The sequence below is a fragment of the Anser cygnoides genome, chromosome 1 (assembly GCF_040182565.1).
Source record: "Anser cygnoides isolate HZ-2024a breed goose chromosome 1, Taihu_goose_T2T_genome, whole genome shotgun sequence".
Lineage (NCBI taxonomy): Eukaryota > Metazoa > Chordata > Aves > Anseriformes > Anatidae > Anser > Anser cygnoides.
Window position 1 is genome coordinate 154,421,566 of NC_089873.1, and position 18,263 is coordinate 154,439,828.

The 18,263-nt window shown below is 38.6% G+C and overlaps 1 protein-coding gene across 5 annotated transcripts in view; it reads left to right on the plus strand.

The window, feature by feature from the left end:
- The first annotated feature begins 3,641 nt into the window (after window positions 1-3,641).
- The window catches only part of NALCN (sodium leak channel, non-selective), a 236,279-nt gene continuing 221,657 nt past the window's right edge, over window positions 3,642-18,263 (plus strand). Inside the window, exons 1-4 of one of the 5 annotated variants that reach the window (XM_048072666.2) lie at window positions 3,643-4,211; window positions 4,865-5,038; window positions 12,624-12,770; window positions 15,143-15,325. In XM_048072666.2, the coding sequence (XP_047928623.1) occupies window positions 12,663-12,770; window positions 15,143-15,325 (291 nt within the window). In that variant the 5' untranslated portion in view covers window positions 3,643-4,211; window positions 4,865-5,038; window positions 12,624-12,662. Of the gene's footprint in view, window positions 4,212-4,722; window positions 5,039-8,359; window positions 8,483-12,623; window positions 12,771-15,142; window positions 15,326-18,263 lie in introns of those variants that run through there. The other 4 variants (XM_048072668.2, XM_048072665.2, XM_013174447.3 and 1 more) reach the window with 4 other exon arrangements.

Here is an 18,263-nt window from a genome sequence, read left to right on the forward strand (position 1 = left end):
GACACTAGTCACAGACACTTAAGAATGGAAGTTTTGCAGTCCATCCCAATCAAAATCTCTCATAAATACTAGCTAACCTTCTCTACCAGTCATTAGCCTGATGTTGCTCTGTGATGATTCTTGTTACGGTTATATGCTTCCAAGTGAGAGCACCTCTCAGCCTGAGCCATACTGAGCAGACAGATGGAGGAAAGCCAGGCAGCTGTACCACTTTTAATCAGGCAGAGCCCTGCCATGCTGCTGTGGTGCTGCTTTGCATGTGCAGAGCAGACTTAAGATTCCTGGAGAATTTTGTGGTAACAGCCATTAAGATGACTAAGGACTTTGGATGCTTTGGGGTGAGACAGCAACAAAGCAGGAATCTAGCACTTTTTGACTGTTATCCCACGCCTAAATGATTAAATCTTCCTTTGGGTCTGAAGTTTAATTCTGAATTTCTAAATGACATTTTATGACCTTTTTTTAAAAGCTTAACCATCATTTCAAAATGAATATTTCATGAGTTCTTTTACTCATTATGGAGTATCTGAAATCTGATCAAGCAGTGAGTTCTTTTCTAAGTGGTAAATCAAATTCCAACAATAGCATTTCCACTAAGCTCAGCTCCTTGGGATAGTTTTTCTTCTTCTTTTTTTTTTTTTTCCTAAAAAAAAAAATCCATTACTCTTCAACTCCTTAAGATATGTATGAAAAGTGAGAACAAGAGAGGTACAAATAAAGCTCAAATACATTCAGAAATAAAAGTCTGTATTTTCACTATTTCTTATGTTGCTTTTCCCATTTTCAACCACATAAAATACAAAAATTGCTGTGGAAATGTGTATTTATATCGATATCAGCAAATGAGAGAGTAGCAATTGGATTTTGTAAAACAGAAGAGTTGGTGCCTAGCATTAGTGCTTTCCCTTCATAACAGTTGTTCTTTCTCACTGAAAATGGGGAAGATGAGACGTCCAATACTTGCCTGCTTTTGTGCAGCCTATTAAAACCATGACTCTAATTTTTATCTTTATCATTGCTTGAGTCAGCTGCATTCCAGAAAATACATAAATAAATAAAAATAAACCATGGGGCTTGAGGGCTAAACAAATTCTGCAATGAAATACACAAAACAAGGCTTTTATTTTCTCCTTGAGACCTGCCTAGAAAACTTTGGTTTCTCAATCACCTTTCATGCAGGAAGACCTTACTGTGTTTGCAGAACACGTTACAGAAATTAAAGTGATAGGTAAGGCTGAGAACTGTCACCTTGAATTCTCAATATCGGTCTTCTGGAATCTTCTAAAATTCCATTTTAAATGGAAGCTTCCTCTTGGCCAGATTCAACTGTGTGTTAGAGTTTGAGATAGGAATAAGAAAATTCATTTTTCTATTCTAGATTTAGAGAGAAGAAATTCAAATATTTACTAAGATATATCTTTCTTTTTGACATATTTCACATTACAGTAAAGTTACATCTTCCACTTAACCCCCAAATTCAGTCCCTCTATGTCTATTTTTGGCTTGCCATTTAAGTCAATGAGAACTTTCTAAATCAAAATAAAACCACGCTATAGCCCCAAATATTAAATATTAGCATGGATTTTAAATGGCAAAATTCGACCAGCAATTTTATAAATATTTACATTTTCCACTTTATACTCATATAGTGATACGTGCAACTTAATTTCTAAAATGTTCATAATTGCTTTTTCTGTGGCAGTCATGAAGGTAAATTTGTGGTGAATTACCAAATCAGAAAAGGGCTTTTTCTAGCAGGCAGTAGACCTTCATTGCCTCCACAAGTCTTCAAATGAAAGATACTACCATTTTTTCTTTGTGCGTAGCAGGCACGTCAAGGTATCAAGAACTAAACCCTTTTTCCAGCAGCAGCACCACCTTATGCAAGTCATGCTTATGGACAGATGACCCAGAGAACCCAAACTTCTGCTGAAAGCATTGGTCTCTGTTAACAGCCTGCAGTTTACAGAAGCTCCGTATTGGTGGGGAGGGCAAACTTTAATGCTGTGTTACCAAATCCGATACCAGGTAAAAGTAGAAGTGTGAAATACGTAGGAAATACGTATTCCATTGTACAAGCTATATGTCAGGAAACATCCCCTTTTATGTGGCACTGATTAAACTGCATGTAAAATACTGCATCCAATTCTGAGTCCCTTTGGTACAAGAAAGATGTTAATACACGGGAGCAAGGTGAGTTGCATGCCACCAAGAGGGTTTGGACTGGAGCACTTGCCCCATGAGTAGAGGCTGAAGGAGCAGCGTTTGTTCAGCCTGGAGAAAGGATGGCCTTGGGGGCACCTCAGAGTGGCGTGCCAGGGCCTACAAGGATGGTGTCATGAGGATGGAGCTGGGTTCTTCTCTGAGGTGCATGAGAGGAGAAGGAGAGACAGCAGAAGGGTCTGACTGGACATCAAGAAAATTAATTCTTCTCAATGAGGACAGTCAAGCACTGGAACAGGTCGCCCACAGAGGTTGTGCAGTCACTGTCTTGGGAGGTTTTCAAGACCCAACTGGATAAAGCCCTGGTGCGATCTCATAGCTGAGCTGTTTTCAGCAGATTAGATGGACCAGGTGGCCTCCCAAGGTTCCTTCCAACCTGAATTGTTCTATCACGTTATTTTTCCTAGGCCAATATGTCCACCAAAAAGCTCCTGCACAAAACCACATCTGCTAGCAAATGCTGATTTCTTTTCCTTAGATATAGCTGCTATGCTTCACTTTTTGCAAATGTCACTTTTCATTCACAAGATGCTATCACCACCAGCATAACGCTGCCTAGCAACTTATTCCAACTAATAAGACATAATAGAGGAAAGAGACAAAATATGAAGAGTATTATTTGTCAACACATTTATTCCTAAATTGATCCTTTTTCCTTTTTCTTTTTTTTTTTTCATTAGTTATCAGCTGGCTGCTTGCTATTAAAGACACTAGTTCTGCGAACACTAAAATTAGGTGCTTAAATTTACTGGAATTGCTAATGCTGTTAATGCGGGACGTAAGCACCGACAGGGCTGCATCCATAATCCTGAGGCCAGCTCCCTAACTGGCTTATTAGTTTTTTGTTGTAAACATCAAATAGATATAATCTAACGGGACTTAATGCAATTTATGCCATATGTTTTCCTTCTGTTTTCTGTGTTATTTTGCTAGGGGTTTTGTTTTTCAAATCCTATTCCATGTCTTTAATGCTATCTTCGCAACAACTGTATTTGCAGGATTACCTCTTCGATTTCGCTAATTTTACAGGCTCCAGAAAGCTACGAGTTTGTATAATATCACACCAACTACAATCATGTAAAGACAAAACAATAATCTACTGAAATTTCGGCTTTTTTTTGGCCCAAGAAGATAGAAATACAGATTGGAACATGGTGACTTCACGCATACAGGCAGTTTCCCAAGTACTTATTAATTTATTTAAGGTATCTCTTTGCTACTTTATGAATGATGCTACTTTATGAATATATTTTACCGTGGAGCTCAAAACTGAGCCTTTATTTGGATCTTCAGTAACCAGACAATGAAGAAGACCACCCAGTTGATGTGACCATTGCAGTGAACTCTGTGTGGTCACAAAGAAGTGTGCAGCTACTAGAAGAGCTTTGAGATGCACACATAAGGTTACCAAAATAAAAAACTACCATAGTACTTGATGACCACGCCAAGCAAACAAACAGAAGCAAAAGAAGCACAAAACCAACATCCCAAGCCCTACAGAGCTGCTGCACAGACACACTTCGGTGGCAGAGTGCTGCTTTCTCCTGTTTGGGTAGCTGCTTCTTGCCCAGCTACGGCTCAGTTTGAGCCGGTAGGAAGCATCCTGGCCTCCTTCTTACTTCCTTCACCCGTTATCTGTCTCGGGGCTCGGTGCACAAAGCCAGCCCCCCACGCCAAAACTGCTGCGAGGGGCCGAGAGGCAGCGGGCTGCATCCCTCTTCCAGGCTGCGCCTTCGCTGTGCGTGAGGACACCGCCGGCCGCCTCGGCCGCCTCTCCCCTCGGCACCTGCCGATCCGAGGCACCCGGCTGCATCTCGGCGGCGATTCCCCCCCTTCCCCCGCCGCCCGGGCCCCGCAGGCCGCCCCACCCGCCGCCGCTGTTGCCGAGAGACCGAGGGCGGCCGCCGCCGGGGCCCCCTCCGCTCCCCGCGACACCCCGGGACCGGGGCCGGCCCCTCCCGACCGCGCCATGAAGGCGGATGCTGGCGGTAGGTGGGAGGCGGCGGGCGCGGCCGGCTCGGTACTGGGGTCCCCGGCTCCTCCCCGCTCCCTCCCCGGCCCCCCCCGAGCACCCCGGGAAGACCGCGGCGACAGGGCCCCGGCACCGAGCCCCGGGGGCCGCGGCGGGCTCGGGGCCGGGGGAGCGGCCCTCGGCCTGGGCAGAAGGAGCCCGGGCTCGGTGCCCGCAGCGGCCCCGGCCGGGGGGCGCTGGGGGGGCGCGGGGAGGGGTGGCCGGGACCCCCCGCGGTGGTGGTCGGGGGGAGATGCTGGCCCCAGGGGAATCTCCCCGGGGTTAACGCGCAGTTTCAAGGGCCTCGGTTCGTTATGTGAATGGAGACTTGCTTATTATTATTATTATCATTATCATTATTATTATTGTCCACGTCTTCTTGTTCTAGCGCTCCTGACGTCAAAGGCGCGTTTGTAGGAAGAGCTGAGGTTTCTGGTGGCCTTTGCCTACGAGCGTGGCTTTTAAGTTAGCTGCAGTTTCTTCAGTTACCCGTTGTTGCGTTCGGAGTCGCTCATAAAGCAAATATTAACAGCGAGAAAATACAAAGTGTACGCTGTTTGAGTCTTTTGTCTTTCACATCTTCAATTTCCTGGTTCATTGCATTGTCCCTCTTTTCATTTCCTTCTACAGCAGCCTCATCCCACCTGCCCCCTAACCGACCAAAAAAAGAAATAATACATATTAAAAATGGACTGATTTTTGCTGTATAAATCACAAGAAACTTCAATGGAGGGAGAAAACAAATACCGCTTTGAGCTGATCTCTCAGGCTGCTAGAAGACTCCAGCTTTCTGCAAGTTCATGAGTATGTCTCTGGGAACATTTAGGAATAGCTAGGGGAATTATTTCCTCAACTGTTTTAGTTAACCGCTGTGTTTTGAAATGAAATATTAAAGCCATAATAAGTACCATGTAATTTGTGTTGTAGTAATGTAGACCCATATGTTTGGCATGTCTTTTTTATGTTAATCTGAAATGTGGTCCACCACAGTTTGTTCCCATTTGAGGTATGCTTCCTGGAAATACAACCTTTTAACATACAGACTCTGCTTTGACTTCCACCTTTTGGGCATTGCTGTTACCATAGACACCATGTGGCATTCATTCAGACCCAGATCTTGAGCCACACAGATTTTGGGCCTTAAACTTTCCCCACGGGAAAGTAATATCAAGCTGTGTTACAGGCGGTAATGGGCTACTGGACCAAATTCTGGAAGAGGTGCGAAATCACTGATTTTCCAAGATAAGAATCTCTTCCTAAGACATGTCATGATGAGCTAGAACTACTATTGGCTTCTGGGGTTTGGGATTTTTCCCTACCTCATGCTATTTAGGAATTCAGGCAGTTGAAAACAAGATTTTTGCTGTCTTTATGAGAAAAATGGAGGTGGTCACATTCATGAAATAAACTTATTTTTACTGTGTTACTAATTCAGTACTTCCATGGCTAGAGAATTACTTGGTTTTTCTGTAGATTTTGAGCATGAAATCTTTTTTGAGGTAAAGAACAAAATCAGCCAAATATGCCAGCTATATGTTGAATCATGTTTAATTCCTTGTCAGTCTTTTTCTGTTCTCCCTTTCATTTTAACCTCCATTTGAAGTTCCCTGTATCAGGTTAAGTACTGGTAAATGTCTTATTTCTGGTGATACTACCTCTAAACGATGGTTGCAAATTACCTTGTTACTACTCGTTTATTTTTGTTTTCTCTTCCTTTATTTTCTAAGATCTTTTCATCTTTCATCCCTGTTATTTTTCCCTACTGTGAGAATACTCTGGCAGTGGAACAAGATGCCCAGAGAAATTGTAAAATCTCCGTTCTTGGTGGTATTCAGGACCAGACTGGAGTAACCTGGGTAAACTGTAGCCTTGTCTGACATCTGACTTGAGCATCCTTGGGCAGGAGATTGAACTAAAGACCTTGTGAGTCCTGAGTCAGCCTGTGATTCTATGTTCTCAGTTCTCCAGTTAAATTTTTCCCAAAAAAACTTCCCCAAAGTTTGGCCTTTTGTTCTTGGGCCATTACATTCAATGTTGTGTTTATGGAGATGGCAGTACGATACCAAAGGTTGTGGCTGCAACTTGGGGGAACTGTCCTGCAACAATGAGAGTCTGCATCACAGGCCAACTTTTTTTTTTTTTTTTTTGAAGAAAAGAAGGTGAGAAGGAAGAGTCCTGATTGTGTTTTAAGGATTTCCAGCTTAAAATACATGGGTATTAACAGTTTCTCTGGAAATTCCTAAAGTAATATATATAAACAGAAGATTTTGGAAAAGCGAAACCATCTAGAATATTCAAGTTTTTAATAATTACTCTAGTAAAAATTGTAACAAGGCTAAAAGTAAATAATCACTATTTATTTTATTTTTAATGTATCAATTTAAACTCTGAAAAAATGCGTATACAAGGTTCTAGGCACCGTAGTGTGTAATTAGTAGTACAACAAAATCCCAGCAACATTAAAATAATCGCTTAAGCAGGCATGCTGCCAGCCATCTGCCTACGGAGAAGCTCCTTTCTACCCCTTCATCATTCTGGGAAGGGTGCCCTCAACCCTTGCTTTAAAATCCTGCTAACTATATCTCCTGCAGCATTCATAGGGAATTAAAGAATGTGGGATCTTTTAAAAAGGGTGGGTTGCTCCCTGAATCCTCTCGAAGAATGACCTGCTATCAATCCCCTTGCTTTCACTGGGGGCAACAGTTTCCACCTGGTGATGAGTAGACCACAAAAGCAAATCCCAGAATATTGATCTTGTATTTTTTCTAGCATGGTTCTTATTAAGCTCATTGATGCAATTCTTCATCAGCTTTTAAGGATTTTCATATAGACCACACTGCAGTAGATTAGTCGTAGCGTAGCAAGCAATAGGTAGGTAGTTTACCTGTTTTTTTTTGTTGTTGTTTTTTTTTTTAATGCAGTTTCTTATTTGAAAAATGGGAAAATGCCAAACTTTATATAAAGCTATGAAGTTCATTATCTGGCTGTATCACAATACTGTGAGTATGCTCTTCAAAATTGTATCTTGTGGCTGTTTGAAGGCTTACTATAAAAGGGACTTGTCCTGTGACCTCGTGTGGTAGTAGTGGTAGGTTGTATATCTTGTTCAAGTCATGTCTGCCTTTATATGCAATTTGATACTTGATTCTGCTTGCTGAGTAGGCCTCAATCATTTGGCTGGGTCTGAGAGGAAGAAATTCATAAGAAGTAAATATGGTGTGAGCATTGTCCTTAGCTGCAAACAACACGAGACATGTTGTGAGCAAAGAACTGAAGCCTGGACACCTGTCTGTTTTCAAGCTAAATGATCTGAACACTGGTGGCCATCAGCAAACGTTACACTTTCCTTGGTTGCTGAACCCCACTATGATCTTTTTGGCCTGGGGTCCTGTTAGTATAAACAAGCTGTCATCAGCTGTTATTTCCTACTTGTATCCAGATTACTTGAAATTGTGAATGCAAGTGCTTTCTAGGATATTTCCTTCAGTAGACCTTTTTTGTGAAAAATCCTGTTTGTTTTTAATAAATACTGAAGTTTGATCAGCTATTACGTGTAAATTGACATTTAAATCAAGGAGGGAGATCTGTCAGGGCATTTTATCAGATGAAATGCCAATACCACACAGAGAGAAAAATAACTGACATAAGCTTTTCTTTGAAACTAGTAATGAGTTAATAACATCCATAGTGGTATGTGCCATGTGACTGTATCCATTGGAATTCTGTCTTTACCCTTATAAACTTACATATATCTGTACTATCATGTCTATAATTTGCTCACTTCAAATGTTCTGGTACATGGAAACAAATCCTAAAGTACTTTGCACATGTAACTGCACTGAAAAGCAGGGATGGAATTAAAATTTGGTGCAGAAACAGTGACAATTTGCTAAGAGGGAAAGGAAAAAAGACTATTGAGGTAAAAGAAGTAGAACTTACATTTTTCCTGTAACCATAGTACAGCTAAGAGCAATTTCTTCCTTAACATCATCATGCTGTTTGTATGGGTGTCCATGTCCTCCCTCTGCCACTCATTATATATTTGGCGGATTTTAGATATTACAGATAGCAAAAAGTTCAAAGCCAATAACTTTCTAACAATTTTAGGAGTCACTTTGTGTGTCCCAGCTCTGGGAAGAGTTGGAATTGGAGCTGACATTTTCAGACAAGAGAGAATTTACGTGGAAGGGAGTTCTTAGAGGTGGCCAGCCATGAGAGGACCTTCAGTCGCTGCTCGCACAATCTCAGGTGACAAAGTCAACAGACTGAGACAGGAATATGTTGGAAACCAGACATTGATGATGCAAAGGATTTGTCTGATTTTTGAACTCTCCTTAAAGATAGTTATATCTGCTTTATTTTTCTATATATTTTTTGTGAAGTCATTTTTCAACTGCTTTCTTTATCTACCAGAATTTATAAGCACATTTTCCTGAGTTTGTGATAGAGAGTGCTTGAGCAGAATATGCTGTATGTAGTGAACTTTTTTTTTTTATATAAACACACAGATTTCTCAGGTTTTGATGTTGTGTAGGTAGGATCAGCTACTTTTTTAAGTTTGTCTTTTGATTTTTGTAGGAAGTGCAAACTTCCATTAGCAGAAGTGTCTTATGGCTAGTGTGGATATCGTAAACTGGGATTAGACCTTCTTCAGACTTCTTCTTTCCCTAAGTGCACAGTGCGTCTTGAGTTTACCAGTTATTGTGCTTGAACACTTTGATTTAACCATAACCTGCAAATTTATTGTAATGCTGATAGTTTATTGTCTCAAAATTTAGTTTTGAGATAGTGTAGTAGTTCTTGAACATGTTGAAGTTCAGGGGAAGAGAGGGAGATCAGGCTGACCAAATGGATCAGAAGGGACACAGCGCATGATTCATATTCTATTTTGTTTTCTTCATTATTTTTTTTTGCATCTTAAAATAGAGGAAAGTTTTAAAAGCAAAAAGGCTATGTTACTGCCTGAGTAGGTTTGACACCTGTGCTGTGGATTTTCATTGCTATTGTAAAGAAAATGCTCCAAAGAAATCTGATGTTGGTGTAGCCCTAAAACTCCATGGTATTTTCTTGTCTCAAAACCTGTCTTTGTCCCGCACCCAGTATTTCTTAAAAACTCCGGAGCTAGAAATATATCCTAGGGAATGTATTAAGCCTTTCGTGTTAATAACAGGTTGTGATCAAAGAAAGACCTAATGATGTATGTCGGAATCAATGTGGGAACTGCAGGGGTGGATTTATAGTCAGGGTTAGGGAGGACTGCAGCCTCCCCATTAGCACAGCTTGGTGTGGTGCTTGCTGCACGTCGCATGCTGCAAGGAGTGCCTGCACAGCTCCCTTCCTCCCATTCATCTTTCAGCTAGTTGCCTCTTAAAAAAAGGTGCAAAAGGTGTTGTAGGCCACACATTAAACTTCCTCACGTGTACGGGGCAGAGTGCAAAGCACCAGGCTCTGTGTTCTGCAGTAACAAACTCATGTTAAAGGGCTGCATGTTCCCTGGGAAATTGCAAGCAGTGTGAAAAAACAACAACAACAAATTGCATAAAAGCTTGAGAGCAACCTTATTATACTTTTGAATAATAATCTTGCTAAAGACCATTTTCAGAAGATTCTTGACTTGTGGTCTTTATTGTGGTGGTGCTTTTTTTTTTTTTAATGGGGATTTCTGCTCATTTCAAGTAGAGAAATAAACTAGGTGGTTCTTGTATTCCATAAATGTTTATTCTCTTCTGTTGGATTTGTATATATGGCAATTCATTCAAGACTACCCCTTAAAAGGAATAATTTTGATCTCTTTAGTTACAACACTTAAGAATGAACTGAATCCATTATTAACATCTAAAGTTCATGTGTCCGTATCAATTCCAAAAATAAAGAATAAAAACAAATAAGTTGGTGTCACTGGGTAGAAGGGTAGATGGGAGTTTCATTAGAAGTATATGGCTCATCTTCCCACCCATCAGATGTACAAATAAGCAATTCTTTGGTAATTGTCTACTTTATTCCTCAAATGGACATAGCTGCTTATTTAGAGTGTCATCTTAAAACAAAACAAAACAAAACAGTAGTGTCTTGTCCATGTTTCATATCCTGAGACTTTTTTCATAATTCTCTTATTGATTGTATTTGCCTTGTTGATCCTCTGTTTATTCCTATGTATTTTCTTAAGAGTTTACTAGGAAATGCAGAAATTGGAAGCATAAAATTAATATTTTATTGATTGAATAGCTTTTGAGTAACAGTTTACAAAGGATAATATGTGCAGGAAACATTTTAGATTTTTTTTTCCAAGGTCTCCAGAAGTGCAGCTCCCAAGAAATTGCAGTAAACTTACCACTTTATTAAATGTAGCCATTTTAAAGCTTCGTGACCTCAAAAAAATACCAACAGCTCCAAGGCTTCAAGAGTTTATAGTTATGCTTTGGTCCAAATAGAGAAAATGGGTCAATACAATAGGCTTGGAAATAAATAGGAGAAAGCAGTAAAAACTGGTAAAGGGAAGTGGTGAAATCATTTATGGGAAGGAAGTGGGAGCACGGAGCTTAAGCATGAGTCTTGAAGGGACATACAACTTGTATGGGTATGTTTGTAACCCCTCATTTGTTAGACTATTAATCTATAATGTCCATTTAACAATATTTGCATATATTTAGTGTCAGCTTATCAGTTCCACTTGCACTATGATTGCTGTGATTCATTGTCCAACACAAAGGTGTTGGAAGTTGCCCCTTATTTTGTGCCTTTATATCATTTCTGTTTCTTAAAAAAAGTAAAATGAAATACTGTATAACTTCAGCTCCTTCAGCTGGGATCGTCAGTCTAGGACCTCAACCCTATTGCTTTCAGGTCTGTCCAAACTCAGACCAATGGTCCAGATTTGTTTTTTAAATGTTAGACAGCAGATAGGAGAAAGGCGCGTGCAGGCAGGTGTGTCATGATGATGACACAAACATCATGCTCAGGAGTTTTAATTTACTGACAGATATGAAAGGGGATAATCCAAAAACCTAACTTTACTTTACGTATGGCGGGCTTTACGTATGGAGAGACAGCATGGGAGAAAGCACTCTTCTGAAAATAGAGCAAGGGACCTTTTGAGTAGAGCTGACCTTTCGAATCTGAAAGAGGAAAAATAGAGTGGCAGTAGACTCTGAGGGAGCTGGAAGAACATGAATAGGTTTTTTGCCATGATAGCTTAAAGAAGAGACAGCCAGGGAGGTATAGGTGCAGAGTGGACGTGAAGCAGTGGCTGGTGTGGTGGAAAGGCCATTTGAGACCAAGCACACGGGCACTTCCATACTCTGGAACCTACTGCTTCTTCCAAGGACAGTATTTCATGCTGTAGTCACCATCATACCTTGAGACACTTGATGGTCAACTTGTAGCTTTGAAGTACTTTATACTAGTTTTGACAGACTTTTTGGAAATATAGTATCATCTACGAACCAGGCTTGGTCCAGGGTAAAGGTTCATTACAAGGCCGAAGATCTTGCTTTCTCCTTCCCCCTCACCTTCCTGAAAAAAACATCCCTAAGGGACTGTATTTCATGAAAGGCAGTTCTTAGGCAAGTCCAGTGCTCCCTGCTAGGTAGGCTGTTACTCCCTGGGAGAACACATATTAATCTCTTTGCATTTATTTTGATTCTGGGACTCTTGTCCTGTGTCTGAGGGAAAGTTGATGCTAATATCTAGCTCACCTTAGCTCTCATAGTGCATCTGCTGGTTGCTGCTTTGAGTGCTGAGGTATGCAGAAGGCTCAGCCTCTGTGCCAGGAATGTCGAAACTCAGCCTAATCTTGGGGAAACAGCACATTTTCCTCTGTGCTCCCATGTGCCAACATAAGCCCCAGAGAAAGCCAACTGTCCTGCCGTTGGATAGGTAATTACTGACATTAAAGAAAGGTATTAGAAAAATGAATGTTAATAGTAAAAGTAAGTAGCAAAAAGACTTCCAATTTCAGTAAAGAACAATAAAATCTGTTGGCTACTTAACATTGCCTGTTTGCCTTTGGCTTATTGGGCTTCGTATTAGCCTAATATAATAAATGGAAATGTCACCGTTAAATTAAATGGCTTCAGGAAATCCATCCAATGATTTCTTTTGGTTTAAGTTCACAGCAATAGCTGCCTTCGCATATTGGTCCAAATTTTCTGCCAGCACTGCTAAGTTTTAGTAATTGGGTTGCATACCTTTATGTAAATTGTTGTGAACTGAGAGTCATGTCAGTGATTTATATAGGCAAGGCTTTTTAATAAAATGAAGATCCTGTTAATAAATACAAAGTCCCTTTGCCATAAACCCAGAATGCTTTAGGTTATTATAAAGCTGTTCAAAAGGGCATTATAAAATGGTTTCAGTGAATTAATGTCTTTTCTCTGTTTTTTCTCCCAAGGTGGTTTCATGATCATAGATAACAAAAGTTAACTTCAGGATGCTAAAGAGGAAACAGAGTTCAAGGGTGGAAGCCCAACCAGTTACAGATTTTGGTCCTGATGAATCTTTGTCAGACAATGCAGATATTCTGTGGATTAACAAACCAGTACGTATCTCTTTCTGTAGTCGCTAATTGTAAGTTAAATGTAATTTGTATTGTTGAAATATGACTTCTAAGAAAGGTTCTGAAATAGATATTTGTTAGAAGCAAATATCGAGCTATAGTTGCTGATCTACCAGTTCATTTCTAACAAAAAGTCCGAAACTAAATACAAAGGTTGGTTTTGGTTGTTACAAAGTGATGGGGATGATCAAGCAGTGTTTGCCAACATTCAGCTACTGACTTTTTTATTAAGTAGCTATCCTTTCAATGTCTCTGTTTTCTAACATGTTTATTGAAATTGGAAGTTCGTAAAGTGAACTTCTGAAGAGAATGTCAAAAAGAGCATTTCATTGCTAAAGCAGTGGCCAGCAGTTTCATTTTGACTTGAAAGTTTTTACTTTCAAATCTCCCTTTTTACATCCCTTATGAATATAATAGTGTATTTTGGTTGTTTAGTTTCAAGTACAGCTCATATTTTTCTAGTATCATTTCACCTACAATGTGCCCTAAAGCAATAGATAGGTGAAGAAGTGTCTGGCAGCTTGGAACTGGAGATTGCTTCGTTGGGAACAGAGTTATTAACAGAATGTGCAGTATTAAGAAGATGCCTTTACCACGTAAAGATGGTTGTTATGATTAAATTACATATTCAGCTGTCAGTGAGCATCCGGGATTCCTGTGTTTTGAATGATTCGTGGTTTTGTAGAGAAGGCATTTTTATGCTTCTCTTAAAGGAGAGTAGAATTCTTTACTTTGTGAAAGCAAAAAGTCAAATATTCTGAAATAAATTAATACATGTTATTGGCATGGCATTCATTTAGTGAACTATCATCTCATTTGCAGTATGGATCCCAGATCTCTAAGATTCGCTTCTGAGTTTTAACACCTAAATCATTTACAAGACAACACCCATATATTATTCATGCTAAATAATTTTAAATAGAATGTTCCTATTGAATTCTGTAATTAGCTCAAAATGTCATTGCAGAAAGATATGCTGGGTTATTTACATATGTTTCTCAGTGCACAGCATTCAGCTTTTGGATGGAATCATTTTTCTTGTCATGCTGGTATACTAGTTGCATATTGCTTAGCAAGTATAATATTAACATTTTACTATGGCAGACAACACATATATATATAAGCCACACTTTACTATTTATGTTATTTCTTTTCAGTTTAAACAAGGTTTGAAACAAGGTGGGACATAATAAACAATACATCAGATGCCTTACACTTCCAAATTACTAATTTGGGCTCAGAAACAGTAGAGCTGTTTAGTTTAGGTCAAATATCATTACATTTAGGTGGGCATATGGTGAGTGTTAAAAAAGGTGAGTTTTCTTACAGCTTCTTGATACTGAAATGTTCGAGTTGGTGTAAAAGATTGTATATTTTTTCCACAAATTGTAAATTGCCATAAATACACTTTTAGATTTCTTTTTTTTTGTTTGATGAAAAAAGTTTTTTTTCTTTTTTTGCTTGCTGAAGTGTCTTTTTTTTTTTTTTGATAGACATGACCTTACCAGCTCTGATTCATTACACTTGTCTGACTTTAAAGATGTTTCAGTGGTGTTTTGATTTAAAAAGAGAAAAAAAATCCAATGATAAACACATGTACTGATACATTCTACCTTCTCATTAGACCTCCCACTGTGCCTAGCACTGAATATAGCCTTATTAATAAAAATTGTTTTGAGACTGAGACGTAAGTAGTCATAGAAATGAACTGTTCTCTTACAGCAACAAAACTTGTTTGGAAAAAAAGGGAATCCTGATATTAAGAAGTAGCTTTCTTTGACATAGTCTTTTTAATATTTATTCTTTTCATAAATGGAAGGATGATTTTAGTCCCTGTGCCTCTCTTCATTTTTGGAATTGTGAACTGAAAAAAAAAAAGTTAATTTAAAAAAATAACTGAAAAATCAGTTAATCTAAATGTGAAATTAATTTTTTTCCACAGATATTTTCATTTAATGTATTCCCCCAGTTTATAACATCAACTAATTCTATTTATTGTCTGCATAAAATATAAAATATGACAAGTTGTCATTTGAAAATAAATTGGACTGCAAAAACTGCAAAGTAGGAAGGATGGAATCCTGACTCTCAGTTTCCTGGGTCTTGATACTTGGTTTATGAATTATGCAACCTCCCAAATTAACTAATAATTTATTTTTTGTTTCATAAAATCATGAGAGCTTATTTTTGAGATTAAGACCTTAAATACACGGATTATGATGTAAAAGAAAGCTGCAAAACTGTGTTTACAAAAAGCACCTGTACAAGTTATGAAGGCTAAATATTTGAGCTGTTCTTGAAAATTAAAACAATCTTGCAATGTCTTGGTTTTCTTGTGTTGTTTTTTTTTTCAGTGGGTACACTCATTACTACGAATCTGTGCCATAATCAGTGTTATTTCTGTTTGTATGAACACTCCAAAGACCTTCGAGCATTATCCTCCTCTCCAGTATGTGACATTTGCTCTCGATACTCTATTGATGTTCCTTTATACTGCAGAGATGATAGCAAAAATGCATATCCGTGGCATAGTTAAGGTAAGCATTTTAAAAATACCCTACACGTGCTCAAGAAAATGGATCTGAACATATGTTACTGACGTTTGATCTTTGTTAACTTCTTACTTTACTTTTTATGATTGTTCTTAATGGCAGTCAATGCCATGGAATATAAACAAAAAAGACAGGATGAGAAAGATGCAGCTTTTCTGCCTATTTAATCCCCCCTAAATTTATTACCAACATTCATAATAATGTTTTCCTACTAAGGAATGGATAATTTCACTGTTTTATTATAAAAAAATAAAAGCTAAATGAACTGAATATACATCAGTAAGAATATTTTGTAAATGTCTGGAGATGCATATTTGGATATAGAACTTTGATTTTCATTTCACAAGCATGAATGTTCTGTTGTGTGGTTACTTTATTTAAAGAAGAAAATATGTTTTAACAGTGAGCTGAATGAAAAAATTATCTTGCTTTTCTGTATTTTTTCCTTAATATAAAGAATGCTAGTAAACAAATGTTTCTGTTATCATATGTTTACTGTTGTTGCTGGACTAACTTGTATTAGTAGATATAATACAATAGAACATCAACCTCCAGAGTTTTTCAGTGGTCATTGTTATGTAGCATTACTTTACTGATTGTTTCCAGTCTTCGGTGAAAACATATGAATTTGGCTTACAAGAAAAAAACATCTGTGGTGCTTATCAACAATATAATTTTGTCACTACTGCACAGAGTAGATAATCAGTGTTAGCTTTCCCTTTCACTACTGAGAGGTCTTGATGACTCCAGAGACATCCTAGGTTCTTCTTGGCTCTCCACTTCCTTCTGAGTTAGTGGGTAGCATTTTTTGTTCACTGCCAAACTAGGCTGTTATGTCATCATATTTAATAAATATTAATAACAAAAGTTAAAGCAACATTAATGTTAGTATTTAGGAAATTACTGAAATAAGATAATTCTAAGAAAATATTCTCAAGTTGTGTAAAAGCCAAAGCAATCCTTTGTGAAGTGGTATTTCTGGCTTTGTGAAGTGGTATTTCTGGCCACAACCTGTACTCTCTTATTCAGAGATGTCCATTAGGCAGGTGACTGTGAGGACACGTAAGCCCACAAATGGGGAGGTAGTGACCAGGATGAGGATTTGAACAGTGTAAGAATAACGAGTTACTATTACGGCTGGTACAGGCTTTGCAAAGAAATGGGCATGTGAATACTAGAGCAGAGAGAGGAAGGGACAGCCAGCAGTGTAATGTTTGTACAGAGCTTAATTTCTTAGCCTTTGTGTATGGAAATACCAGCTTCATTCACAGTAAGCACCTATCAGTTATGAATAATATATTGCTACATCTTCTAATGTCTTTCACTGGGTTGTTAATATTTGTATTTTTGTAGATATGATGAACTCAGCTTTGAAGCATGTCTGATGAGTCTGTTCTCACAGAATGAATAGCCGTCTGGAGTTTGTTCCACTGCCTTGATTCATGTTATACATGTATAGATGAGGATGCAGTTTATTTGATTTGCACTTTGACATTTTACTCTTTCTTTATTAGATAAAAAATACGGTAAAATAGGTAAGGCACAGCCACTGTTATGAAAAGATAGATTAAATATAAAACAGCTGCATTTATTATTATTTTAACAATTGAGGATTTGCTTATAGTTTAATGTCTTTTAGCATTCTTCAGTGGATATAGTAACACTGGAATGAATTGCCTTCATTGGTACTATTCACGGAGTTGTAGAATAATTTAGGTTGGAAGGGACTTCCAGAAGTCATCTAGTCCAGCCTGCTGCCCAGAGCAGGTCCAGTGAGATGAAGTTGCCCACAGTTGTGTCCATATGAATCTCAATCTCCTCCAAGGATGTAGATTCTACAGGTCCTCTAGGCAGTCTCCTCCAGAATTTGATCATCCTCATGCAAGAAATATTTTTTCCTGGTAGTTAACCAGGATTTTCCATGTTCCAACTTGGTGCATTGTATCTTGTGTTACCATTTTGTACCTCCAAGAGTTTGGCTCCATCTTCTCTGTATTTTGATGATGCAGTTGTGGACAGCAGCAAGGTCTCCCCTTCACCTTCTCTTCTGAAGGCTGAACAGACCCGTATCTCTCACCCTCTATTCCTATGTCATGTGCTTCAGCTCCCCAACTTCTTTGGTGGTTGTCTGCTGAACTAGCACAATTTTCCATGTTTCTTGTACTGAGGAGCCCAAACCTGGACTCAGCTCAAAACTGGAGTTGTGGATGTGGTCTTAGAAGTGCTGATTAAAGTGAAAGGGTGACTTCATTAGACCTGCTGGCTATGCTATTAATGTGAGTTGGGTCTAACTGTAGGAGAACAATATGGGCTTGTATTACGCGCAGTAAACTTCATAAAACAGTAATAGAATAGGATTAGCCTTAACTTGTTTCAGCTGTTAAATTAGAGCTTTTTGAACATGCTATCCAAGTGTTTCTTTGAATGCTAATCAATGAATAATCCATTTTTAGTGAATTATTTGACTCGCTCTTTGGATTATTGATTCTAAAGAAAATACTGCTTCAATTGTTAGTATTGTAACTCTGCCAAGAAAGTAATGATCCATGGAATTCCAAAGACAGTGGCAATCAAAGTAAAATATGGCACAGTTTAGAAGCCTATTAACATTTGTTAAAGATATTTGTATATGAAACATCTTTATAGAAGGGAATTTGTTTATGAACTGTGGTTCTAATTTAAGCGCACTCAATACTTTTCATAGAATCACAGAATGGTTTGGTTTGGAAGATCATCTAGTTCCAACCCCTCTGCCATGGGCAGGGACACCTCCCACTAGACATGAACACCTCCCACTTGGCCTTGAACACTTCCAGTAATTTTAGGTTAGAGAATCATGCACTGCTGTGTGGTTCTACTGAATTTTACCATCAGTCAGGATTTCTGTAAAGGCCTTTGGATTTGAAACGCTAACAAACTTTTG